Source organism: Diadema antillarum, unplaced genomic scaffold, assembly GCF_040938485.1.
Source record: "Diadema antillarum isolate AM-2024a unplaced genomic scaffold, OU_Dant_1.0 scf00000017, whole genome shotgun sequence".
Taxonomy (NCBI): domain Eukaryota; kingdom Metazoa; phylum Echinodermata; class Echinoidea; order Diadematoida; family Diadematidae; genus Diadema; species Diadema antillarum.
Window position 1 is genome coordinate 1,001,706 of NW_027270906.1, and position 27,209 is coordinate 1,028,914.

General features: G+C 38.5%; 1 protein-coding gene across 1 annotated transcript; it reads right to left on the reverse strand.

Moving 5' to 3' along the window:
* Positions 1–10,016: 10,016 nt before the first annotated feature.
* Positions 10,017–16,929, reverse strand: LOC139726278 (putative methyltransferase DDB_G0268948). The gene is made up of 6 exons (XM_071637350.1): positions 16,869–16,929; positions 15,900–16,060; positions 15,048–15,264; positions 13,646–13,743; positions 12,086–12,220; positions 10,017–10,536 (listed from the first exon to the last, which is right to left on the reverse strand). The coding sequence occupies exons 2-6, from the start codon at positions 16,040–16,042 to the stop codon at positions 10,428–10,430; spliced, it is 702 nt and encodes a 233-aa protein (XP_071493451.1). The 5' UTR covers positions 16,043–16,060; positions 16,869–16,929; the 3' UTR covers positions 10,017–10,427.
* Between the last annotated feature and the right edge of the window lie 10,280 nt (positions 16,930–27,209).

The following is a 27,209-nucleotide window of genomic DNA, read 5'->3' on the forward strand; positions in this document are numbered from 1 at the left end:
TACCTTAAAGCGAAACTCTCTCCATTTCGCTATTTCTTTAATGAAATGCAGTCGGCCTATATAACAAATGCAATTAAGTACGAGAAAAAAACAAACAGTGAAAACATAATCGAGGTCAGATACTGGAGAAAAAGCTTCTAAAATATCAATATTTTCAGTTACATGAAAGACATCTACTTTGTGAGAATAACACGTGTAACAAAGATGAGAAGATGATGTCATCTATATACATAAATCTTTCATTTACTTGCATTCCATTATTCACAAGATTTACTTTCCTGAACTGATTTAAAAAAGAATAAACAATCTTTGTTTAGTGCAGTCATAAAAGGTGGCGTGATCAGGCAACAGACACCCGTGGTGTGTGTGTGTGTGTGTGGGGGGGGGGGTGTCACTGTTGCAAGATCAATGAATTCGACAGTTTATATGCTCAAGCCAATGAGAGAGTTGCGAGACGATGCGAGCGTCGTCCCATTAAAATGTGATTGCAACCAAAAAGAGTTTTGAATCGATGGCAGTAATATTGATAGGCTTTCCAGTATAAGTGTAGATAAGTCAAGTATAAGCTATAGCTGAAGAAATTGCATAAATCCACACAAGGAAATATGTGTACGTAAATGTGCCCACTCAAATCAAGGTTCAAAAGCTAACTTTTGGTGATTCATATGAAATGAAGTGCCTACAGGAAAAATAATAACCTTCTTAGCTATTGTGTTTTCAGTTCTTTTCTAGACCCAGCAATTGTTTTTACATGGGCTACGCTGCTAAAAGAAAACGGAATAAATAATTAAACAATGGATAAATAAATGGATAGATATAGATAGTTAGATAAATAAATAGATAGATAAATAAATAAATAATTAATCAATTAAATGAATAAATAAATAAATAAATAAATAAATAAATAAATACATCAGTCCAGTGCTGCAATGTCAAAATCAGCATCGGCAGTATACTCGTCACTTGCGTCATCGTATAGTCAAAATACAATGTGTATACACATATAAAAATCTTGCAAATGAAATAAGGCTCTAGTACGTTAAATATGAATGGCTGGTTATGTCTCCAATCACACAAACACTTTTTGATGGAATCTTATAGTGAGGTTGCTCGCTTTCCATTTAATGGTTTCCATATGCGTCCCTATAGAGCGATGATAATGGTAGGGATGACTAATAAAACATATATGGATTTACTTTTACATTCTCATAAAAATATGAGGGTAGTTTCTATGTTTCATTTTGTGTGTGTGTGTGTGTGTGTGTCTCTGTGTCTGTATTTCTGAGTGACTTTTTAGCTGTTCCCTTGGTACAGTGCAGCCTCTTTACATAGGCCTATACAGACGGAACATTGATGTGTACACTGCAGTACACAATGAGGCAGATTAATTTGGCACATACGGTATACAGTGTACCATACGATCTGGTTACACTTCTTTTCAAGTTCTTGTTCGATCTTGTTACGTATGGTTTTGGAGGAACCGTAAGGAAAAGAACGAATCAAATTGTTTTGTGAGTTTCAGACAAAAGAGTGAAAATTTTCTGATACGGGGATCGAGGACCAATAGGGATGTGAAAAACAGGATTCTAATACCGTCTTCAAAGAATGACCAAAGGAACAGGAAAATCATACATGTAATTATACATTCACTTACAACGAACTCTACACTTGGGCTGATGAGGGAGTCTCGGCGAGCTTATTATTACATCATGTACAGTACATATACATACCATGGCCGGCGGAACCGTGGGGGCTTGGGCCCCCACACTTTTTGTGCATCATACAAAGGAATACATAAGGTGTCATCACTCTGGGCCCCACACTTTTTTTAACCCGGAAGTACGTAAGTGGCACTAAATAGAAATAATTTTCGATGGAAATCTTGAAGTGTGAGCGCGGTACGGTCATGTTTTTCCACTGAAGACCCCCCCCCCCCCCTTTTTTTTTTGTCAGCGGGAAAAAAAGCTGGAAATGGAAGGGGAGAGATGAGCTGAGGACCTTTTTTTTTCCTTCTTTTTTTTTTGCTTATCAGCTGAAAAACACCCGGAAATGAAAGGGGAGAGATGAGCCGAGGACCTTTTTTATTGGCCCTGCATACACACAGTATTATATATAGACAGAGGGCTCGACTTCAGTGGTGACCCGAAAAGATAGCCTTTTTGTCTAGAAATTTGGTGGCCCGATATTGATTTTTTGTTAGTGGCCCCAGGCCATCGCTAATGTCGAGCCCTAATATAATATACATGTATATATACACATATACAATGTATATATACATATACAGTGAAACCCCGTTATAACGAGTTCGGTTATAACGAGGAACCGCTTATAACGAGGTGATCGCGTCGGTCCCGTTTTCCTTTGCGTGTAAACCTATGGCAGAACGAATCGGTTATAACGAGTTCGGTTATAACGAGATTCCGGTTATAACGAGGACAATTTCGGTGCATCATGATAAAGAAAAACATAAGCAATTTGATCGGATATAACGAGGTTCCATTTCTTGCTAAATTGTCGCTTTCAAACAGGCGACAAACGAAACATTGAAAACTGAAATCACGCTATCCACGTCTTTTTCCCGTTTTGCAGAGAACCGTTCCTTCCATTTTTTCTTCTAAGCCACGCAATAAGACACAGGGATGCCTTCCGATGTTCCTAATGAATTATTAAAGGGATAGTACAGTATTGGTGGAGACGAAAATTTGGCTTTTAACTTTTTGCGAGATACCAAGAAAACACTTATGATACAGTACAGAGCATACCATTTTAAGAGGAATTCAAAGTTTATTTGATGAAAATCAGGCTTGGAATGGCTGAAACATCCAAAAACAAAGTAAAACAAAGCGATCGTAATGAAGTGTGGGTCCCACACTTTATTAGAATCGCTCTTTTTTGGATATCTCAGCCATTTCAAAACCAATTTTCATCAAATAAACGTTGAATTCTTCATAGAATTACATGCTCTTTCATGTTTCATAAGATGTTTCTCATCATCTCACCCAAAAATGTTAGAAACCTGAAATTAGGTCTCAACCAAACTATACGATCCCTTTAAACATAATCATTTGATTTTCTTTTTCGCAAGATACGCGTGCGTGATATTAGGTCAGACTACAGCGCAACGAGGAAAAAAAAAAGGATAACGCATTCAAAAACTTTTCATGTAGCGACACTTGTGGCCAAAAATAGACAATTGGAATGCGTGTGCAACTCATCATTATATCCTTTCCAATTTTAGTTCCGACTTTCAGTTCTTTTGCTGGTTATAATAGAAAATATGAGTGTGGATGATTAAAGCCGAAAGATTAATGAAATCATCGCGATCCCGCCGGTTGACAGTAGAGTAAAATATTGTTGAATAACGCATGTTACCTACTTAATCGGTGTTCAGAAAAAGAACCATGCGTATTTATTTAGTTTGAATAGATTTGGATTTGTTCATTATCATTTAACAAATGATGAGTTGACTCATTATGAGTGTGTATGATTAAAGCCGAAATAATTAGTGAAATCATCGCGATCCCGCTGGGTGACGGTAGCGTAAAAATAGTTTATAACGCATGTTAGCCTACTTAATCGGTGGTTAGAAAAAGAAACAAACGCATTTATTAGTTTGAATAGATCCAGATTTGTTCATTATCGTTTAACAAATGATAATTTAAATATGAGTGTGTATGATTGAAGCCGAAATAATAATTAGTGAAATCATTCCGATCTCGCCGGATGACCGTAGCGTAAAAGATAGTTGAATAACGCCTACCTATAATCGGTGTTCGGAAATAGAAACAAACGCATTGAACAGTTCAAGAACGGAATCGATGTACAAAACGCAAAGAGATTTTCGGAAGAAAATAAAGAACACATTTTAATCCCTTCGGGCGCAACGATCATACATTGTATAAAATTACAGCCGAAATGATTCATGAAATTATCGAATTCCCGCTGGGCACCAAGAGCGTAAATACCTCGAAGTTAACAGTAAACAACGCATGTATGTTACTCTGAAATCATCACGATGTCGCCATGTGACAGTAGCGTAAAAAAGTTGAATGACACATGTTAACCTAAATCAGAAAAAGAAACCAACACATCTATTAGTTTGAATAGATCTGGGTTTGTTCATTATTACAATTTTAACACTGCATTTCACAATGAAGATTTTTCTTTCTTTCAGAATGGTCTACCAGGTACATTTTTGCGTAAAAAGGATCTCAGCTTTCCACATTCAATCCTGTCGCATATTCTTCAAGAACGGATGTACAAAACGCGAAGAGATTTTCGCAAGAAAATAAAGAACGCATTTTTAATCCCTTCGGGAGCAACGATTATACATTGTACAACTTTGTTACAGCCGAAATGATTCATGAAATCATCGCATTCACGCTGGGTACCAACAGCATAAAAATACCTCGCAAGCTACGGTAAAGAAGGCCTCCTCTATTTGCGCTGGTGTTTAGAAAAAACTTCACAAAGAAGAATTATTACAATAAAGATTTAACTCATTTCAGCTGCTTACTTTTACGTCTATTTCACAAATAATTTCCCTTTATTCTCTCAATAATAATGATCCATAATTGTGTAATAATAACGCAAACGATGTTCTTCAGTTTCATTGATGGGGTGTCGTGCTTATGTTTTTCTTTGTTTTTGATGCGTACGGATATAACGAGGTACCGGTTATAACGAGGTAATATCGCCGGTCCCACGGACCTCGTTGTTACGGGGTTTCACTGTATATACAAAACGATCAAGAAGGTGAGGAATTATTTCGTCTTCTATGTGGCACTCAAAAGCCTCCATACATTTACACTTGCACATTATGGCTCTAATTCATAAACATGAATAAATCCATTTACTGGGAACAATAATACTGACACAGGAAGACATTAAAGTGAATAACATTTTACACAAATTTACACTTGTTTATATGTGTTAACTAAGAATTTTTACTTCCATGGCTGAATGACCATCTCATAGGTCAGAGAAAGAGTTTGTATGAATACACTGTACATCCTCCAATGTAAATCAAATCATGTATAATATAATTTCACAATTGACTGCAAGCCATGTCATGCCCACAGCCAGGACTTAGAAAATCAGACAGAAGACCTTCAAAGATTTAAGAAATAATTACAGTGGAAACCCAATATAACGAGATCCTTGGGACCAAGACAATTTGTTCTTTGTATCAGATATTTTGTTATATCAGTAGTCAATAAACAATACAAACCAAAGGAAATTAATTCATCGGGAGTGGAGAAATTAGTTTGTTATATCAGGTATTCTGTTATACATATGTCAGATTTCTTTACATTGTCTTTCCCCATTGTAATGTTGACGCAGTCTCTCAGTATAAGTTTCTCTATCTGTACAAATTTACAAACTTGTACATGGTTGCCAACCATGCCTATGATATTAGGAATATATGAAAGTAAGTTATGATTGCAATAATAAAGTTTTGTTGGAGCAATAGTGAGAGTAGCATCCATTAAACTCTGAATAATCCTAGGAAATACACAAACATGTGTCCTAAGATATGTAACAGTGAGTGAGTGCCTGAAATCATGCATGGCCCAAAATCTTTTCTTGCACAGGCAAATCCTGTTATAACGAAGTTCTTGGGACTGGCAGCTTTCTTCTGTTAAACAAAATTTCATTTCAACCGAACAAATAAAGTACATGTACATGTACATGTATATAAACATGTAAAGATACAAAGTTTGGGAATGAATTTTTACTTCATTGTAACAAAAATGAATGTCACAACCCTGTTCATTATAACAAGAGTGCACTGTAATTAACATATTCCTTGCATATGGATGTCCACAAGACATACAAAACCTGAAAAAGTATGTTTCTTTAATGATCATGACCTGTTAGTTTTAAACTCGGTTTGCCAATACGTTGCCTTTTTAAGATTTCACTTTATATCTCAACTCTGACTACATATTATCCTCTTGGAACACATATAGAGAGTTCACTACACACACTCTACTGGAGTTGATAATCAATTTCTCATGTATGTACTGTATCTGCCATATATTTCAGTTTTTGGTGTGTGTGTGTGTGGTGTGTGTGTGTGTGTTTGGGGGGGGGGGAGAAGGTTGCAAAATATGAGAGTTGGGAGCCATTTGCATTTTAACAACACATGAAAATATTAAGTTAGATCCCGACATGAATGCAAAGTGCACATTCACAATTCTGAAGATATTATTTCCCATATCACTGTATTGCCATCTTTGCCATCTGATCACTCCGCCATTCTTTCCGCCATTAATCTTAAAAGCCCACCAAACCCTAGAAGGAAAGTTAGCTTTAGGAAGCTTCGCAATATTGACACCAACTCTTTCCGCCATGATATTAAACAGGCTTTGTTGACTTCCCAGTGTACATCTTGTCCTACAGAAGCAATTTCAATGTATAATGACATGCTGAGTAATCTGTTGGACAAGCATGCCCCTGTTAAAACCGTGACTGTGACAATTAGACCCAATGCCCCTTGGTTCTCTGATGAGATTAGGGAGGCCAGGAGGCGTCGGCGTCGTGCTGAACGTCGCATGTTGAAGTCCGGCACGCAGTCTGACATGGACCTGTATCGTCAAGAATGTGAGCTGTACTACAGTCTGATTACCGATGCAAAGTCCCAGTACCTGAGAAAAGAGATCGCGAATGCCGACTCTAAACGACTATTCAACTTCGTGAAGAAACTGTCCACCCCTTCTGACTCTTCTATTTATCCTGAACACTCATCTGATTCAGAACTGGCGCACAGGTTCAGTATGTTCTTCATGAAGAAAATCGATGATATTGTGTCTTCCTTTGTATCTGACGTGAACCATTTGGAGTTATCCGTCCAGGCTCCTGAGAACTCTTTGAACTGCAACCTGAGCGAGTTTAATCCGGTCACTGATGAACAGCTTCGACGTCTCATCATGCTATCTCCACCAAAATCTTGCACTCTGGACCCTCTTCCAACTTGGCTGCTCAAAGAGTGCCTTGATGAGCTGCTTCCGGTTCTTAAAAACATCATTAACACATCATTGTCATCGGGAATAGTTCCAATACCTTTCAAGACATCTCTTGTTTCCCCTCTGTTGAAGAAACCGAACCTAGATCCCGATGTCCTGAGCAATTACCGACCAATTGCCAATCTGCCATTTGTGAGTAAGCTTCTTGAAAGGATTGTGTCTACACAGTTAATGTCTTATGTTGACAGTAATCATCTGCTTCCTACAAACCAGTCAGCATACCGCAACCTCCACTCAACAGAAACTGCCTTGTTGAAAGTGCTCAACGATCTCCTTCTTGCTGTCGACAAGGGCAATGAGGCTGCTATTCTTCTTCTTGACTATTCGGCTGCGTTTGACACGCTCGACCACACGTTGCTACTACAACGACTTAGTAATGACTACTCCATCACAGGCACTGCCATCCAATGGATCAAGTCATATCTTCAAGATCGCACACAGAGGGTGATAATCAATGGGACCTGTTCACGTCCTAGTCCTATCAGCTGCGGAGTTCCGCAAGGATCCGTTGCCGGCCCCCTTCTTTTTCTCCTCTATACAGGTCCACTCACCAGAATCATCAATTGTCATCATGGAGTCAACTACGCTATGTATGCTGACGACACTCAAATTTACATAACTATGTCACCTGGCGATAGGATTGCTGCTGTTAATTCACTGAGAGAATGTCTCAACGACATCAAAGCCTGGTCCACTGCCAACAGACTCCGTCTGAACGAAGACAAGTCTGAACTCATCCATTTCTCATCACAGTTTAGGAGCACAGTTCCTCTACCAGATCTAACTACTCGGGATGGGATTATTAAGGTCTCTGACTGTGTTAGAGACCTTGGCTTTACTTTGGACAAACACTTAACTCTTAAACACCATATCACAAACATTTGTAAGTCTGCATCATGGGGTATTTTGAAAATAGGGAAGATCAGGCGTCTGCTTGATCAATCATCAGCTGAGCGGCTCGTCCATGCCTTCGTCTCCTCCTATCTGGACTACTGCAACTCCCTCCTTGCCGGCCTCCCTCTTTCTCACATATCCCCTCTCCAACGTATCCAAAATTCAGCCGCTAGATTAGTCTCCCTTAGTAGGAGACATGACCATATATCTCCTGTTCTCCGCTCACTACATTGGCTTCCAGTCCATTCCCGTATTACTTTCAAAATCCTACTTCTGACGTACAAAATCACACGTAATCTTGCACCCATATATCTTCAAAACCTAGTCTCTCTCCGCTCCTCCTCTTCTGCCAGACCCCTCCGTTCATCTTCCTCTCTCCAATTACTTCATGGCCCACGTACAAAAACCCGTTATGGTGACCGAGCCTTCTCTTCCATTGCTCCCACTCTTTGGATCGAATAAACTCCCTCTGTATATTCAGAATGCCTCATCTGTCGGATCATTTAAAATTCTTCTTAAAACTCACCTGTTTAATCAGTTGTAATTTTTTTTTTCTCCTGGAGGCGCACACAGTTATCAATTATTGTACCATTGTATCACATGTATTTTTCTTTTCTTTTCTTTTCTTTCTTCTTCTTTTGTTACTGTTAATGCTGATTTTGTTAATGTTATTGTGTTTTCTAATCTATTTGTATGAGTAGCAAAGTGCGCTTAGAAACGTCAGTATGAAGCGCCATATAAATGCAATTATTATTATTATTATAATTCCCCATCCATCGCAGTACAGTTGTACTAGTCCACGATCATGAATGTAACCACTTGCAACATAGTCAGGAAGTTCCAATTCATGAAAATTTAGACTCGCTAAATATATGAATACAGTATGGTCACATGCCTTTTTAAAGTCATACATTTGCTCACGAGTCGCTATTTATGTGTAGACACCCTGAACTTGGACAGGATGTTCTGTACTCATAACTTAAAAGTAGCGTACTGCATAATACATGCAGTAAAAAAACGGTGAAGGCAGGTGTTATGGTTAAGTTACAGGGTGCATAACTGCAGTTGCTTTATTTCAGATTGGTTCGAATTAATACATTTTCATGGACTACAAGCCCGGTAAGGCTGCTAATAATGAAAACATTTTATAACAAATTATCATTATCACTGTTATATCTGTGATTATTATCACAAGGTTATGATATCTATAATTATCATCATTTTCAATACAAATACAAATACAACATCAGAATTAATTAATTGTAATTAATTGATTAGAAACAATCCATTTAAATGGACTACAAGCCCGGTAAAGCTGCTAACAATGAAAACATTTTACAACTTATCATTATCACTGTTATACCTGTGATTGTTATCACACGGTTATATGATATTTCATAATTATTATCATTATCAATACAAATACAAAGTTAGTTATCACGTGAAGGGAGAAATTATGTTTTTCCACAAGTTGGAAGCAGGCCGGACAGAGATGAGTGGTATACTGTACTACCAGCTTAGTATTGTTACTGTGGTCTTAATTTGGCACTTTCATCTTCAGCTGGAGCATCATGTGAATACAAATCTTTGAAATTATTTTTATGCTTACACATATACTTTTAAGTCTCTCATCTGCATGTCATGCTCATGATGGCTCAGGACCTGTACTACATGAACTATGCACCATGATTGATATACTGCAAAGTATGATCAATGAATGAGTTTTCTCTTCCTGGGACGAAATCAAACAGGAAAAATTGCACTTGACAATATTCTTGGAATATTCATCTATGACTTGTCCTCAAGTCATCATTATTTGAGTCATAAAGACAATTTAAAGGGACGGCCTCGTTTCGGTTGAGATAGGGCTTCAGGTTTCCAACATTTTTTTATTATTATTCTTTGAGATAATGAAAAACCTGTTATGAAAATATGAAAGAGCATTTAATTTTATGAGGAATTCAAAGTTTATTTGATGAAAATTGGTTTTGAAATGGCTGAGATATCCAAAACAAAGTGATCCTAATAAAAGGTGGGACCCACCTTTTATTAGGATCTCTTCGTTTTACTTTGTTATTGGATGTCTCAGCCATTTCAAAACTAGTGTAATTTTCATCAAATAAACTTTGAATTTCTCTTAGAATTGTATGCTCTTTCATATTTCATAACGTGGTTTCTAAGTTTCTTGCAAAGAGTGAAAAGCTGAATCCTCACCAAAACCAATATTGTACCATCCCTGTTAGATATGGATTTATGTAACTACATGAACATCTTGCAAAAGAGAAAGATAGCAAATAAAAACATCTGATTAAAAAAAAAGAAAAATGAACTTAAATATACACAAACTGAAATCTAAAAATAAATCATGACAAAACTCCATCAGAGGAAGCACTGACTGATGGATCCAACAGCTTTTCATTTGAATAGATATATTGGATCTGTGGCATCTCCGATGCAATGAAGTCATGTGTTCAAATTCCAGACCCTAACATCTTTTCCGTCTCATCATGCTGTGTCGTCAGGCTTTCTTCCAAGCAGCAGAAAGATGGGAGATACAATTTGTAGCATGGTATCATTTGGTGATGCTTCTGGGTCTCCAAGGGCTGCAAGAACCCTGAGGACGTAGAAGATATAAAGGTACTGACAGTCTTTGCAGAAAAGAGATCGACAGATAAACAGAGTTAAAAAGCAAACAAACAAGCAAACATATCCCGCCAACAACAATAGCAAAACAGGATTCACATGCAGAAGTGAATGGGGTATCAAGACAGGATTTTTTTTTTTTTTTTGTGTACAATCCTTGTTTGTGTTTTGATAATTTGAATGCCTCATATTAGACCCCGTTTACAGTGCGGGGCCGGGCTCGGCCGCGCCTCAATTGTGCGGCCGAGCCTCGCAATTTTGTCCGTTTACACTGCTGGGCTCGGCCGCGCTTTTGATTCAAACCTTTCAATATTTTGTCGTAGTGGCGCTCTGCTTGTAAACAAATGCAATTTGGTATTGTCTCGTTTTCAGACCCTTTGCCAAATGAATTCCGCGGCGACGAAGTCGCCGTTCGGGCAAAGGCCTTTGCCGAAGGAAAGAATCCTTTGCAGGACAAAACCACCTTAAACTATACTAGTTTTCGACGTTGAGGGGGTTAATATCCTGAATAGCGAAAGATACAGGCAGAGGGTTTGGAAGCCAGACTAAAATTGGCCGCGCAATTGGCCGCGCATTTGGCCCAGTTTGCGTTTACTCCAAGAAAAGGCCGGGCTCGGCCACCGAGCCGCGGCCGAGACCACCTCCAGAGCGAGGCCAAATGCGAGGCCAATTTTGGCCTCGCATTTGGCCTTTTGCGCGTTTACACTGAAGCGGGGCTGGGCACGGCCGCGGCTTGGCCGCGGCCGAGCCGCGGCCGAGCCGCGGCCGAGCCTCGCACTGTAAACGGGGTCTAACTGTTACCTTGCTTACCCTACCAATCCAAACAGTGATCTGTGTGGATATATCTATTCAGGAGCATTCTAGCATTATTTACCATTTGCAGATGAAACAAATACCCAGCTTTAATGCTTCAAAATAGTTCTAAAATGTGTATTAGTGATAGAAACAACCAATGTTAATCAGGAAAATCAATTTTAAATATTGGTAGATATACAAATTGTGAGCTATATCATTAAAAAAAAAATTGTTCTCGAATAAATCGTCTACAGTTTCCGTTTATTGAGAAATATAGTGATATCTCCTTATATTTTAGGCTTTATTGCAAAATGTTCATATGGCAGGATGTTTTGTGATACAACTGACCTACACATATATATGCATCAAATGTGAGAACCTTAAATCACTGCTCCCAATGGTAAACAATACCTTTATAAGAGATTTAAAACATGGCTGCATGCAATATGTTCACAATATACATATCCATGCATTATATTCACCCAACATTTTCAAACAGTAATATCTAAACAGTTGTAAGCCATGAAACTCCATTAGGTGAACAAACTGCTGGTTAACCTTGATTGGCACAGAAAACCTCACATCTTTGTACATACTGTCCAAATGTCCTTGCACAGAAAGGATTGTGAAAATTATCACTACAATACATTATCAAGTTGATTGAAAAAAAAAAAAAAAAGATCTTCTAGTGATCTATGTAATAGTGGCCTGTTGTGCCTTCTCACTTTTTCTGGTACTCTGGTAGCAAGGTTTCCTTCGTTGGGTCCTTCTCCAAACAGAGCTGGTAGGCAGACCAACTCCTGAGATAGCCAATGAAATGGGCCAGACTCCACTCCACTCGGATCTCCAGTGAATCATCCCTTTAATCACAGAAATAGGTCAGGTCAGTCAACACGCATTGTGTCTGACAAACTGTGTTAGTTCTCTCAGAAGTTTCTAAACTAATACACACTCGAAGTACATGCACTGCACCCATTTTTTTTTTTCCAGGTTCAAAACATTAGAAAGGTTGATGACACCTACTGCCATATGAATGAGTAGAAAACAAACAAACAAACAGTGACTGGCAAAAAAAAAAAAAAAAAAGAGAGAAAAGAAATAATTCAAGAAGATGGCACAAGTGGTCTCTTTTTCTAGTGAACTCCATTTCACAGAGAATGTGGAAGAACCTTGTCGTATCAATTCACATTTTCTTGCCAAATACACTTAATCACTTTGTGTGTAGTACTGTATACGCCATACATTTCGCGAGTCTAAATTTTCGTGAATCAGGAATTTACGATGATTCCGCGAGTGGTTAAATTCGCGATCGTGGAGTCGTGTACTGAACGGAGAAATGTACACGCGTACGTCACATCCACGTTGGGATCAGAGTCAATATTTTCGCATGTCTTTCATTTTGCGAATGGCACAAGACTCGCGAAATTCGCAAAAATAAAAACCTCGCGAAATATTTGGCGTATACAGTATAAGGGCTGCAACCTCAGATCTACATAATAGAAAATATGCTGATGTATATAAAAAACCCTGAAATTTTGAAGGCAAAAGATACTATATTGGCAACATTGCACACATTTCAAGGGTGCCAAATCAATATTTAGGGAAAGAAAAAGAAATGTATCTTTTTACTTTTGATTACAACAAACTTACTTTATTTGAAAAAAAAAGAAAAGAAAAGAAAAGAAAGAACACTACGTGGCAGCCCTGTAGTTTGCATGCCATAGTTTTGTTTCCTTTAATCTCGGGTCAGCCTTTCTGTCATCTGGTGCCTTGTGTCATTAAGGTATACACAAAGTTGGATACATCAGTACACTTGTATTACCAATATGAAAGAGTGGTCATCTACACAAGATTTAATTAACCTAATAGCCACACAGAGTGTAAAAGTGTGAATTGGTCTTTTCACAAGGTGGTGCGGAAGAGAGAAATAGATATAGTAGTCCGTTTTAGAAGTCAACGTTCATTTGTCTTCAGAAAGAACATTTCTTTCATGCACTCTAAATGCATCTTCACATATGCATGATATATCAATACCATATCTATCATGGACAAAGTACCAACCGCCATCTGCATCATCTGTTATGAATCAAGGAATTTCAAGTGAACATTCATGTCCACTGTCAAAAAAACCCCAACCAAACAAACCCTCAAACCAATCACAATCTATTATTGCAAACTGCATGCAAAATACATGAGAATACATGTACGTGTATAACAGTTGTAAATTGGTCTTACAAGTTACATACAAGCCCTGAGGTCAAAGATATCGATACAACTTTACTCACCTTTCAGATTCTTCAAATGGCAGCGAGAAATCAGCATATTTATTCTCTATATGTCTTCTCCTTTCGTTCCAGTATGACCCAAGAGCATCAAAGTAGAGCTACACAGAGGTATATATCAATCAGAGTAAAGAGTTTGTGTGACTACTTCTGTTTAGACTGCACAGCTCATCATTACTTTCCTCTGAATGCGCTAACATGGCTGACATCTGATATCAGTTTATAAAGTTTGCCCATGTGGCCGTGCCTATCCTTTCCCCCCTTCACTGATATTGGTGTTTTCTCAACTGTTTAATTATGCATCTTAATACTTCTGAAGTACTCAAGTGGTTATCACATTTAACCCATTGAAGACGAGTCCTGAGAATCCTTGGACAGGTGTCTATGAGAAACGCATGTTTTAGCAAAATCAGTCCGTCCTCAATAGCAAGGATAAAACGGTGCAACGTGTAAGTACAGGCAGTATTACAGTACTAATAGTTTCAGAACACCTACAATGTGAAAATATCAAGGTAGAACTCTTTTAGTGCAAGGACACACAAATGAATGAAATAAACCCAATGGTACTGCATGACAGTTTAAAGGACAAGTTCACCTTCATAAACATAAGGATTGAGAGAATGTAGTAATATTAGTAGAACACATCATGGAAAGTTTGAGGAAAATCGGACAATCCGTTCAAAAGTTATGGATTTTTGAAGTTTTTGTGCAGTAACCGCTGGATGAGAAGATTACTGCAGTGTATGAATAACTTAGCTGTCACATGCGTACAACAATATAAGGAAAATATAAAGAGAATTTCACAAAATTTCATCTTTTGGAGAAAGTACACATTCCCCTGACTCATTACCGACATATGTTACGGGTAATATTATTCCCCCTGCCTTTAGAAAGAGGCAAGTCAAGTGCTCTTTTATTATGCGAAAAAAGTTAAAATATGTTGAATTTTCTTTACATTTTCTTTATACTGTTGTACGCATATGACTCACAAGCTGTAGTAGTCTCCTCATCCAGCGGTTCAAACACAAAAATGTTAAAAATTCATAACTTTTGTATCGATTGTCCAATTTTCCTCAAACTTTCACTGATGTGTTCTACTAATATTGTTGCATTCTCTCAATCCTTATGTTTAAGAAGGTGAACTTGTCCTTTAAAGTTGCATTATATTGCTAGTCTTCAGGGGACCGTTTCAAGAAACTTTTTGTCAGTGATTTACACTGACAACTGTTAAAAGCTACTGAAATCCTTGCGTCTGATTGGCTGATAGCAAATTTGTCGGTGAAAACCTCCGACGAACTCGTTGATGAAACGCCCCCCCTGGTTAATGGCACATCATTCTTCCCTCCCCACAATGGAATACATGTAGCATGGCAACTTTCCTTTTTTAATTGGCAAAGCTACCGACCTCATCAAAGTCTTTTGCAAGCAGCTTCTTAATGGCCGGCTTCTGGTGGTCCAGCCAGGGCACGCCATAACCGTAGACGGCCAAGCAGCCACGGGGCCTTAGAATCCGCCTCGACTCCTCACAGAAGGACTTGAAGTCCAGCCAGTGGACTGCTTGGGCACAGGTCACCAGGTCCACAGAGCCTGCCTCCACTGGCAAGCTGTCTGCTGGGGACACCCTCATGGAAAGGAAACAAAACCAAGCATAAAAACTCACACACCATATGTCAACTGCATGAACAAACCTTCTATCTTGTGAGGAGTTAAATCTGTTACTTTTTTAATAACCACATGCAATTAAAGTGTGAAAATATTTGTCCTGTCTATGGTGAAACCAATTGTTTCACTGGAACCAATATAACACATGAGACATCATGACTATCACTCAGATTTGATTTTACCCACACACAGGACTGCTCACACAACCTATAAAATTGATTGATAATCTACACAGGTAGTGTAAAACCATCAATTTTTGTGTGTGTTTCAATTTTGGAAATCCGGTGAGAGCCATGATTCACGAAACTAAAATGTACACGAAGGTTCTTGTCTACACTATAATTCATTGGATGGGCAGTGGTTATTTGTGGAAATTTCATACTGCCAAACAAGGCCGTCGGCTCCAATTTGCACAAAAAAATTAATGCCACAAACATTTCTTGCTTTACAGTAATCCACTATAATCTTGCCAAAGCTGAAATCTTAAGCTGCTACTATTAGAGCAGTAGGTGATCTGCTTTCTAATTAATCTTTTACCATCTTCACACTCTTCAAGGTTTCACCCCAAGGATTTCGATGAGAGAAAACTACTTACTTAAATTCAACATTTGACACTGTGCTTGCCTTGGCTGCAGCCTCAATTTGTGCCTTGCTGATGTCAAAGCCAATCACTCGCTGGAAGGACGGTGCTATCCCATGAGTACTCTGTCCTGAACCACAGCCCACATCCACTGCCATACCATGTGGAGGGGGTTTCTTGAAGAAATATATCATGAGTCACTTTTCCAACATCAATGAGCACTTTGGGAATTTATGTGGTAAAGCTTTATTCATACATTTTATATGGATATCGTGACTTGCTCATCAACCCAAATTTTACTACACGGGATCAAGATACATAAAAATTAATTGCATCTTTCACTCTGGACAATTGTCATCGAGCCACTAAAATTATTTCCAGTATTTTCCCTGTCATTCCTACCAATAGTATGGCTTGAGGATAAAGCATCCAAGATTGAATAGTTACTTATCCCAAAAAGCAAAGAAATGCATATAAAATGTCAGCAAATTATAACTGTATATCAATGCACAATATCCTTTGTCAAATGTTTTGCAAATGACTTTTGCTATTTATATAGATGCAAAAAAAAAAAAAATCAACATCACCAAAACCTTCCTTTCTTTGATACTATAGGTGCATGGTACAGCAGTCAAAATAAGCGACAACAAACTTCAGCAAACAAGAATAAAACTAAGCAGGCACACTAATTATAAAACATGTTTAACACAATACCTGTACATGTGTAAGTGAGAATGTCTCTTTATTCAAAACATTGCCTATAATTTGTTAAATGGTGACAGGAATATTTTGCAATAAGACTACATTTCATGGAAAGATAACACCAGTCATTCACAAAGTGATTACAACTAGCATCCTTCTATCATATAGGAGTTTAAAACATAAACAAAAACAAAAACAAAAACAAACTTAATCATCCCGAAAAGCAAACAAGATACATTGTATTACAAAGATTTTACAAGTGATTGAATAATGGCAACTTACCTTTTTACTCAGAAAAGACAAAATCCTGTGATACAGATCTGCAGGATATGTGGGTCTAAATTTCACGTAAGAGTCCACATGAGAAACTTTCTCAAACAACCTGATGTTTGCCATCCTTAGCTGGTGTCAGTCGGGTTGTTTCTGTGTTTTAGATGCAAAGATGATCAAACAATGGCATTACATTTCTCAGTGAACACCAAGGGTAAGATTTCCCAAATAATGGTGTTAAATAAATGCATTACATGACTACGAATGATGGTAAAAAATCTAAATTTCTTGTGACTTTTGCATGGAAAATGTGTGCTCACTCACTACAGGGACTTGCTATATGTATAGACAGCTTAGCATGCAGCAAAAAGTAGACTTGCTGAAATCACCAAAGCACCTTGTTCAGGAAGAGAAGTGAGACATACAGTTTAACATTAATTGTTGTAGAGTTTGTGTCGTCGATCCGTGCCGACAGTTAACAGACCCATACACTACCTGTTTGGATGACTCAATAGAGTGAAATAATCTGGTGAACTTGGCATTTCATCGTTAGTCATCTATTCTGCCATGGTTGTCCTGCTCACTTACATTTCAGCAACAGGGGGCGCTAGACCACAGTGGTCTTCTTACCTTCTGAGCCTAAGAGGGCACCTTGGTGAGTTCCAAGTAGGCCTAGTTTGCAGGCACAAACCCTTGTTGGTCATAAAGGAGTCTGCACCACGACTACGACATGCACCACTGTCACTGTCCCATAGGCCCTGTACTGTAGCTTCTTGTTTGGAGAGGTGGCAGTCTGTGCCAGTGCCAATGGTGCATGTAGTCATCTTGGCGCAGACCCCTTTACGACCAACAAGGGTTTGTGCCTGCAAACTAAGTTCCCAGTGCCTTCTTTAGTCCTCCTCCTCCTGGGTCCCGTTTCATAAAACGTGTTAGCAGTGACAACTGCCACATTTCTATGACAAATTTGCTCTTAGCCAATCAGATGCAAGGATTTCAGTAGCTTATAACAACTATGAGAACTTATCACTGATATTAAACAAGTTTTATGAAACGAGGCCCTGAGCAAAGTACCAAGGCTAGTTTAAACTAGATGTCTTCCCGCTTTGTTGTCCTCAACAAGGCACCTATAAATATATGAGTCTCGTGTCCTTTCTCAATTTCCTACTTAAAAAAAAACAACAAAAAACATTTTATCATAACTACCATTATTTTGTTTTAATCCAGGGCATCTAGATGCAAGTTTCTGAAGTCATTTTTTGCTTTCTCATTCTTCACATAATGCTCACAAGTTTCAACAAACTGCCTGTTTGGCACACATGTAAGCATCAATTAACAGCTTCTTTCAGTGAACATTCGCTACAAATATCGTTTCAGCAAAATCAAGCTGAAAGTGACACAGAAGTCAGAAACTGAACAAGAAATGTATGAATAAAGAAGTTCTTCCTCAAATGTGCATGAAGCATTATATACAAATCACTTAACATTAGAGTGGAAGGTAATCTGTCTTTGCAATGACAATGTACATGTAATAAGATGTATCTTTTCTAACTATACACAGCCCAGTCACTGTATAAATAGTGACAGGCTCCTCACGGCGTCTGGTCGGGCTATATCTTTTCACACCACAGCTACTGCAAACAAAACATGGCCAGCAAAGTTTGACATATAAATGTCTAGTCTTGATAGTATGGTATTACCGGACAGCATGGTAATTCCGAACGCGCACATTTCTGCATACTAATGACATTCAATATGTGTCGGGCTTTGTAGACTAGCCTCGCAGAGCATTGTATGGGCCAAAATCGCAAAAAAAAAGAAGAATGTAAAAACGCTAAGAAATTCACATTTGGGTAATTCCATAAAATAGGGACCCATTTTGTGACATGCCTATTTTGCCAATTAAATCAGAAAATCAGATTTTTGTTCAACATAACTTTAAAAAAACATTCATATTGAGTAAGTCCCTTGAAAACTGACTGAAAATTAACATTCTAAACTGAAATTGAAGGAAGTCAGCATACCAAATTGCAGTGTATGGGGAAAAACTGGTTCACCATGTAAAGGGGACACCATTGGTGTCCTCCTTACACGGTGAACCATCCATTTTGGCATCTTACCACATACCTTTCAAACTAGTTCTATGTTTGTTTCAATAGAAGTGATTATTTTGAAGTAAGAAATTAACTATACGGTACTATTGAAAAAATGACACAACCCCTATTTCTGGCCAGGAAAAAGATTCTTCAATATTTCTTGTGTAAGGGGACACCAAATATTATTTTTGCATTACTTTTTTTCAAATTAATAGAGTGGTCAATTTTTGATACCTGTTACAAAGAAAACACAGCTACATTGTAAAATATGCCAATGAGGAGCAATTATTGCTGTGACAAGACACAAAAAATTAGCTATCACTGTGCCCCGACGTAATATTTAGGGGGACACCAAGGCCACGTGTATGAAAATTATAATTTGGTCTTTTTTTCAAATTTATTTATTTTACCCCAATTTTCTCTTGAAATCTTTTGAACTATGTGATTGCTACCAAAATAACAACAAACAGTTCAACACTGGTCCTTAACCCGTTGAGGACGAGTCCCGAGTATACTCGGGCAGGTGTCTATGGGAAATGCGTGTTGTAGCAAAATCAGTCCGTCCTCAACGGGTTAATATGGATTCCACACTCATAAATTAAGGTTTCTCGTGTAAGCAATTATGGGGACACCAAAACTTACATGTGAAACATCTTTCTTGGGATTTACGTGCGCAAATGTGTATCAACTGATGCATGAATTATATTTATAGTGTTCAAAATTTGCTTGTCTTTTATCATTCTTGACCCCTAAAAATAGAGTTTAATCCACAAACAAGCTGTAAATCTGTCTAACTGGTGTTACAGTAAAATTTCACACAATTTTGCCCAAAAACGTTGTGATTTTGCACTTTTTGTCAAAATTTATGTGGAACTTTGAAGAAGCAATTTCTATATTTTACTTTGAAAAGGAAGATACATTGTACTTACCTGAATAAGAGTATTCCGAAGTAAAATTAATTTAGGGTATGTAATTTTTAGGCAATGACAATATGAAACAAATAGAAGGGGGCAACGCGCATTTAACTATTGTAATGAGACCCTTTTTAATGGAATTACCCATTTCACCTCAGATTTAGAAGATGTTGATTTATCACAAGATTTTATCACATGAAATATGCTAAATGTTCATGTTAGACATTTCACCATGAAATACAAAATTTGAGCTGGATTTGCTAATGTTCTCTTTGTTGTCCACGCGGTAAGAATTCTGTGTACATGCTGTGTACAGTGAACCGTGGGTATGACTTGTGATTCTGGTGCAAGAACAAGATGCAAAAGACGTTGATTATTCCACTACAAAAATCATGTCTGCAATTAAATTACAATATAATTTGAAGTCTATTTCTTGCCAAAAATCATAGTGAATAATTTTCATAATTTTGCTGAATTCATAATTTTCAGGACTTTACCCAACTATACACAGCCCAGTCGCTGTATAAATATTGGCACGGCGTCTGGTCGGGCTAGACTTTACCATAACTGTTGCTATTTTGGCCAAAATTTCATCCTCTGAATACAGAATTAAGAGCCTCAAAAACAAAAACACAAAAGTGTCTGGTGATACCATCCACTCTCCTATAAATGTAAATAACCAATGCAATGTACAGTTGAACCTCTCGTATCCGGACAAGTCGGGACCGGGGCTCATCCGGATAAGGGATTTGGCCGGATACGGGAGACTCAATGCTTTATACGTGTACATTACATACACATGTACTGATGTAGCCCATTGTAGTACCACATGTATAGTAATGTGTACATACTGCAACCTTTTCATTGTTACATTTGGGGATGTTTGGGGATGTTAGAATGTCTGAAGGTAAGCAATATGGAAGGAAATTTGATGTAATGTATGTTAATCATGTTCGAAGTAATATGTAATTCATGTGTGTTTGTGTAGGAGTTCTCAAGGAGTTGGGAATCCCCCTTTCCTCCCGTAATTATTATTTAAAAAAATCACTGCGAGATTGCGTCCGTATAATAGAGAGATCCGGATAAAGGGAGGCCGGATAAGAGAGGTTCAACTGTACAACATTTACAGTATTATCGTACATCACTACACTGTCCACATGACAAACAATGATCAGCATGCAACTAGGCAGGGAGGTCATTTAGGCGCGCACACACACACACACACACACACACAAACCCTCTCCCAGCTCAGGGAGCTTATTGAATTTCACCAGACTCATCTATAGTAGTAGTAGGGTCAAATTTTAGACTAGACTTCCTTCAAAACTAAAACTTTAAAAGTCAGATCTTGCTCTTGGATATCTAGATTCTAGTTCTAGACCATCGAAAAAACTAACTCGTAATCAATAGTACAGTGCCTGGGACTACATATTTACATTAAGACGGATGAGATATCGCCAGTAAGGCCCGGTTTTTTATTTATTTCACAGCCTCTATCTTACGAAATGGCGAAACAGGCGACCAAGAAGACAGACTACTTTGCAAACATTCATCCAGTTGTATAGTGTCGGCTGCTAGAAACAATGAGAGCAATGCGTCCAATTAGTAACCGCTCACCTTACTCTCCAGTCTTTGTTTATCCAGGTAGGCCGTGTGTGTACGTGTACAGTAGTGTCCCTAGTATTTCGTTGAAAGTCGCACGGCAGCATTCGTAAACTGTAGTCCAGTGCAAAGAATACAGAATTGCGAAAGCAAGCGGCTCAATGGGGTGTGTGCGTACTAGTATGCCATTGCCATCAGCTGTTCCTGTTTGCTGGACCTACAACGCATATCAGTTGAATGCTCTCATCAGTCTGTCAGCTTTTTATTAACAGCGCCCTCTTTATGGTGTATAGTAGCGGTGAAAGTAAGAGAATATAAAAGAGATTTTTCTCCTCAATTAAGCATAAGGGTGGAGGTTTCTTATTATTTGTCTCCCTCTCCAAAATGTTTGTTAAAGTAATCAGCAGTTGCAATCTTACAAATTTTATTTGCAGAGGGAGACAGAATGTATGTTTATACATTGTATTGAAGATCCATGTGATATGATCTGAGCTTACCCTTAGATTCTAGTTGGATATATCTAGTGTATGTTAAAAACGCTTGTATAAATGCCTGCTTTGATGATGGCAAAGCTATAAAAGCAGGATTAGCACGCGTAAACTTTCCCTTCGAAGATAAAAACAAACAAACACAACAAAACACCAACAACCGACGGGTTAGATATATTATTTTATGTTCATTGTTGTTTGAGAAATGTTTAGATGGGAGTGTAAACTTTATCAAAATGTTATTTCTTGATTGGGGCTGAACAGTTTTTGTCATCATAATGCTGAGCTGAATTTATTATCAAAGATCGGAGTATGGAACAATGATTCAGAAAATAAGACACATCGGGGGAAAAACTAGTGGCCACGTCAGTATCACGTATAGTAGAGACTCCAACTCTCCCGCTTCCGATCTGCCGCCGATAGCCCATTTTCGCAAAATCTCACGTTCTACAGCTTGAGATTTATTCCTTTTTTTCCCGTCCCGGCTGTGTGTCTCCCGCTTAATATGTATTTTCTCCCGCTTGAAATGATCTCTCTCCCGCCCAAGCACTTTTTAAACCTGGAATTGAACTTTCATATACCCAATGTAAGAATGAAAATAGCATCTACGTTATGCTATCATTGATATATGAAATGAAGTTTTCTCGGCCGCAAGGGACTTAGCGCTTCACGCTCCTGATGTGCGCTGTGCGCACGTCAAGTTGGAGTCTCCAGTTTGCTGAGGGTTTTAGGTGGGACAATCTCCAGATCACAAGGGCCTTTGGGTTGGAGTCTTTGGTATGTAGGCATATATAAAATCGAATGGGATCACCCCGAAGGCGATTTTATTGTGGCAAACAGCGAGATTAGCGCGAAGTTTTCTAGTTGACTATCTATGTTAAATGTCGGTGAACATTTTTAACAGCGGCTACCTTCAATTCAACAACCATATCAAGTCAAGACAGATAAAGGAGAGAGGGAAAGGAGAGAGAGTTAGAGACGTGTAAAAGGCATACAGATGAAAATGCGGACCTCCCCCCCCCCCCCAGTAACCACGGGATACTATAGCACGGAAGTGAACCTGCAGTAAGAAAAGAGATATTAGATCTATACTCGTACCGTAATAGAGGTGACTATGAAGTCAACAGATATAGATGATTATAAAATCTTAAGCTATATAATATTATTTATCTTCATGCAACTGTCATTCAATGCCTTGAACAGTTTAAAAAAGATTTCAGCGGTATATGATATAAAACAAAAGTGTATGTCTGCTGTTGATTTTTCTTTTGTGTTATCGTTGAATAATGATCACAATTCTTAATGGAATGATAACAACGACGTATTGATTATTGAAATCAAGGGTATGGCCTATACTGCTTTAAAACAGTTGACCTGATATGATTACATTGACAAAATAGCTTACTGTAACCCTTTAATGTTCACCATGGGAATATTGTAAAATTGCCGCTTTAAACGGGAAGATGTGGATGGAACCTTTGGAAATTCATTGGTGTGTTGATTATTGTAACTTCCCTTTGTGGACGACCCACAAATGTGTGTGCGTGTGGGGGAGGGGTAGGGGGAGCTGCAGCCCCCTCCCCCTATGTATTATACAAAGGCCTTGAGAGTTTTGCTTTGAGGCACAGTAAGTCTGTTTTAAATATTCTTGATCTTGATCAAAAATGTAATACAAAAGAAGGGGGAAATGTGAGGCGAGAATACATGCGGTGACCGTTGATGCAATGTTGTGGAAAGATGGCGCGATGTCAGAATTGTTTTGTGATGTCATAATTAACATTGATACATTTCGCAGTGACGAAGCAGTGGAAGATGCCAAAACTGCTTTGTGATGTCACAATTACTTTGTTACAAAGTGACCATACGAAGCAGCGCGATGTGAGAATTGCTTTGTGATGTCATAATTGCTGTCAGAAATTGTTACATTTCACAGTGCCGAAGCAGTTCAAGATGTTAGAACCGCTTTGTGATGTCACAATTAGTTTGAAGCTCCTTGATTTCACAAAGTGACCGTATGAAGCAGTGCGCGATGTTAGAATTGCTTTGTGATGTCATACTAAGTAATTGCTTTATCAGAAATTGTTACATTTCCCAGTGACAAAGCAGCGCAAGATGTCAGAACCACTTTGTGATGTCACAATTACTTTGTTTCATTTCTCAAAGTGACCGCATGAAGCAGCGCATGATGTTAGAATTGTTTTGTGATGTCACAATTGCTTTGTCAGTAATTGTTACATTTCACAGTGACGAAGCAGTGCAAGATGTCAGAACTGCTTTGTGATGTCACAATTACTTTATTACATTTCACAAAGTGACCATACGAAGGCTAGCATGCGATGTCAGAATTGCTTTGTGATGTCACAATTGCTTTGTTAGAATTTTTACATTACATTGACGAAGCAGTGCAAGGTGTCAGACCTGCTTTGTGATGTCACAATTACTAGTACTTTGTTATATTTCACAAAAAAGTGACCGTAAGAAGCAGCACGTGATGTTAGAATCGCTTTGTGATATCATTTCAAAAATAATATACCATGGAGCGTCAGAGAAGCCAACATTTGTATGCAAAAGATCATGTGAAGCTCTTTCAGCCAATCACTAGCGGATTAACTTTTTATCAAAAAATATAATTTCGACTAATAGTTGACTAATGTCAGCATGTCTGACACTCCATTATATTTGTGAAATGATGTTACAAAGCAGTTATGACATCACAAAGGAATTGTGACGTCGCACACTGTTTTCTACTGTCACTTTTTGAAATATCGCAAAGTTTGTGATATCGCGCGCTGCCTCCTATGGTCACTTTCTGAAATGTAACAAAATAATTTTGACCCGATCGCGCCCTGTTTCGTACGGTCAATGTAAAGGATCCCTCCACAACATCGCATCGTCTATATGACGTCTCTCATTTCCTCCTTCTAGCTTTTGTTAAAAAAAAATTATCCAAACTATAGAACAAAATAATACTCTGCCTGATTTTGAGTTTCTGGGCCCCATTTCATAAAAAGTTGGTATGACAGCAACTCTTGCTTGAATGGCATTTGTCATAGTAACTACAAGAATCCAGCTGTTGCTATTGGAAGTTGTCATTCCAACAAGAGTTGCCATCCAAACATCTTTTATGAAAATGGGGCCCTGGTTAAAATCATGGCCCTGGTACCTCTATGAGTAGGCCTACCATTCACGTCTGGGCTGTGCCACTCAGTGAATAGTAATATTTTGGAATTACCTCTGCCCATAATTCTCACCAGAAACTCTGAAGGCAAAGTGTATTTTTTGTAACTCGAATTTCCGACATGCATATTAGGGCCTATCGCTGCATATCTAGGCCCACACCCTTAAACTAGGCTTCTTTTCCAGTGACAATAGTCGAGCATCAGGATCAGTCCTTTATAGAAATTACTCTTTCGCGCAGTCACATTCACAGCACCTGAAATTTTCAGTCACAATATTGGAGAACACTGGATTCGAATGAGGTACATTCATCTAGATTCAGGTTTTGGGAGGAGATATACGAAATAACAACCAGAGCAGTTTTTCCCCCTTTTTTCTTAGTCGCTAAATACACCGTAATCTTCAGGCATCTGTTGTGGCTTTCTTCATTTTTGACAAAAAGAATTTTGTGTTTCCAGATTGTTAATATTATTTCTCAAGATGGATTAACAATTAAGAAAGATATATGGCTACAGCAAGCCCGAGGCTCTCAATGGAAAGTATGCAGGTATTTTACAGTATATGTATGATTCATCTATTATCGAATAGTATTGCAAATGCCTTACAATCTTATAAGTGTATCCATAATGATACCTTTCCTTTATTTCTGATTTTCCTCAATCGTCAGACCGTTCAATTTGACAATCTGGTACGTACTTCCGTATTTAAGGAAGACCACCGGCGACTCGGTACTGTACTGGATGGACGAAGTCTTTCTGAGCCGTACCGACCCCCACTCTTTCTAGCCACGACTCGACTCGTGCATTGTATACAGTTGCCATGACGCTAAACCTGTTGAGCGGCCATTCATTGCGCAATAGAACCGAAAGCGATGATCGATGGTAACAGACAAAAACAGCTTCAATGAAAATGAAAAAGAAGCAGTTAATGAATAATTGTTCAACAATGTTTCGGCAATGTTTCTAATGTAATGTAATCATCACGAAGGAAAGGTGATTTCTCGGCCAAATTTGAGGGAAAGTAGAAGGGGTTGTTGAGGGTTTCGTGCAACTTCTACACAAGTTCGTCATCGCTGAGCGCGTACGCGTTCGCCATGTATAAAATACAGAGCAGCGGTAAAAATGCACAGAGTGGATACACACGTCGATACACACACGTACGTACGTCCCATCCATCCCCACACGGGAGATTACATACACACACGGTAGTAGACTAATGTACCACAGCGGTGCATGCGGTGACCAAATCGTATACTGCGGATGCGGTGACCACTCACCAACACATAACGTACACGTTACGTACGTACGTACACACAAAGTCAAGCAACACTCGCCGCAGTACACCATCCCCACATTGGTCGGAACTGATCGCCAAAAAGTAGCATCTAGTATTTCTTTTTTAACTTACAAACAGCAGCTGTTCACACATATCTCATTGATGTTTTAACAGGTGAGTGAACGAAATTGTGATGTTAACTAGCTATCATTTCTCATTTCAATTAAAAAGGTAAATAAATGCATATGTGAGCATCAGAAACGAAATCTCTTTCGACGAGACTTCCTTCACGGCCGCGGCGGCCAGCGCTAGCCGCAGGCTATCATCCAGAACCTAGCCGGTGGTTGCGGCCTCAGACGCCAAAATTCTCCGCCTTTTGAGCTCTTTGCCAAGCTGTATCTGTTCAGGTTCAGCCTCTCCTCACCGCAGGGTGCAAAAATGGGAGGCAAAGTGAGCACATTTATGAGCAATGGCTAGCTTTGCTTTTAAATCTGCAGATGGTCTCGCGTCAAAGGTTCGCCTTTTTGCCGATGATGCAATTTCTTACATGACCATCGACAATCAACATCATACGCAAAATCTTCAAGAGGACCTAAACAAAATTTGTGACTGGGCGAAAAAATGGATGATGGATTTGAACACAGATAAGTGTAAGGTTTTGACAATATCCAGGAAAAGAAGTAAGGTGCAACACGTGTATCATCTAAATAACGCCCCTCTTGAATCTGTTGAATCCGTGAAGTACTTGGGTGTAACCATCACTTCTGATTTGAAGTGGACCCAACACATCAACAATACTGTCAA

Excerpts from the sequence above, each read along its gene's own strand:
- LOC139726278 (XM_071637350.1), bottom strand. The coding sequence starts at position 16,042 with ATGGCAGTGGATGTGGGCTGTGGTTCAGGACAGAGTACTCATGGGATA. Across the intron at positions 15,265-15,899 it reads GTGTCAAATGTTGAATTTAA|GGTGTCCCCAGCAGACAGCT; the intron begins GTAAGTAGTTTT and ends CCTTTCCATGAG. Across the intron at positions 12,221-13,645 it reads CCATTTGAAGAATCTGAAAG|GGATGATTCACTGGAGATCC; the intron begins GTGAGTAAAGTT and ends CTGTGATTAAAG.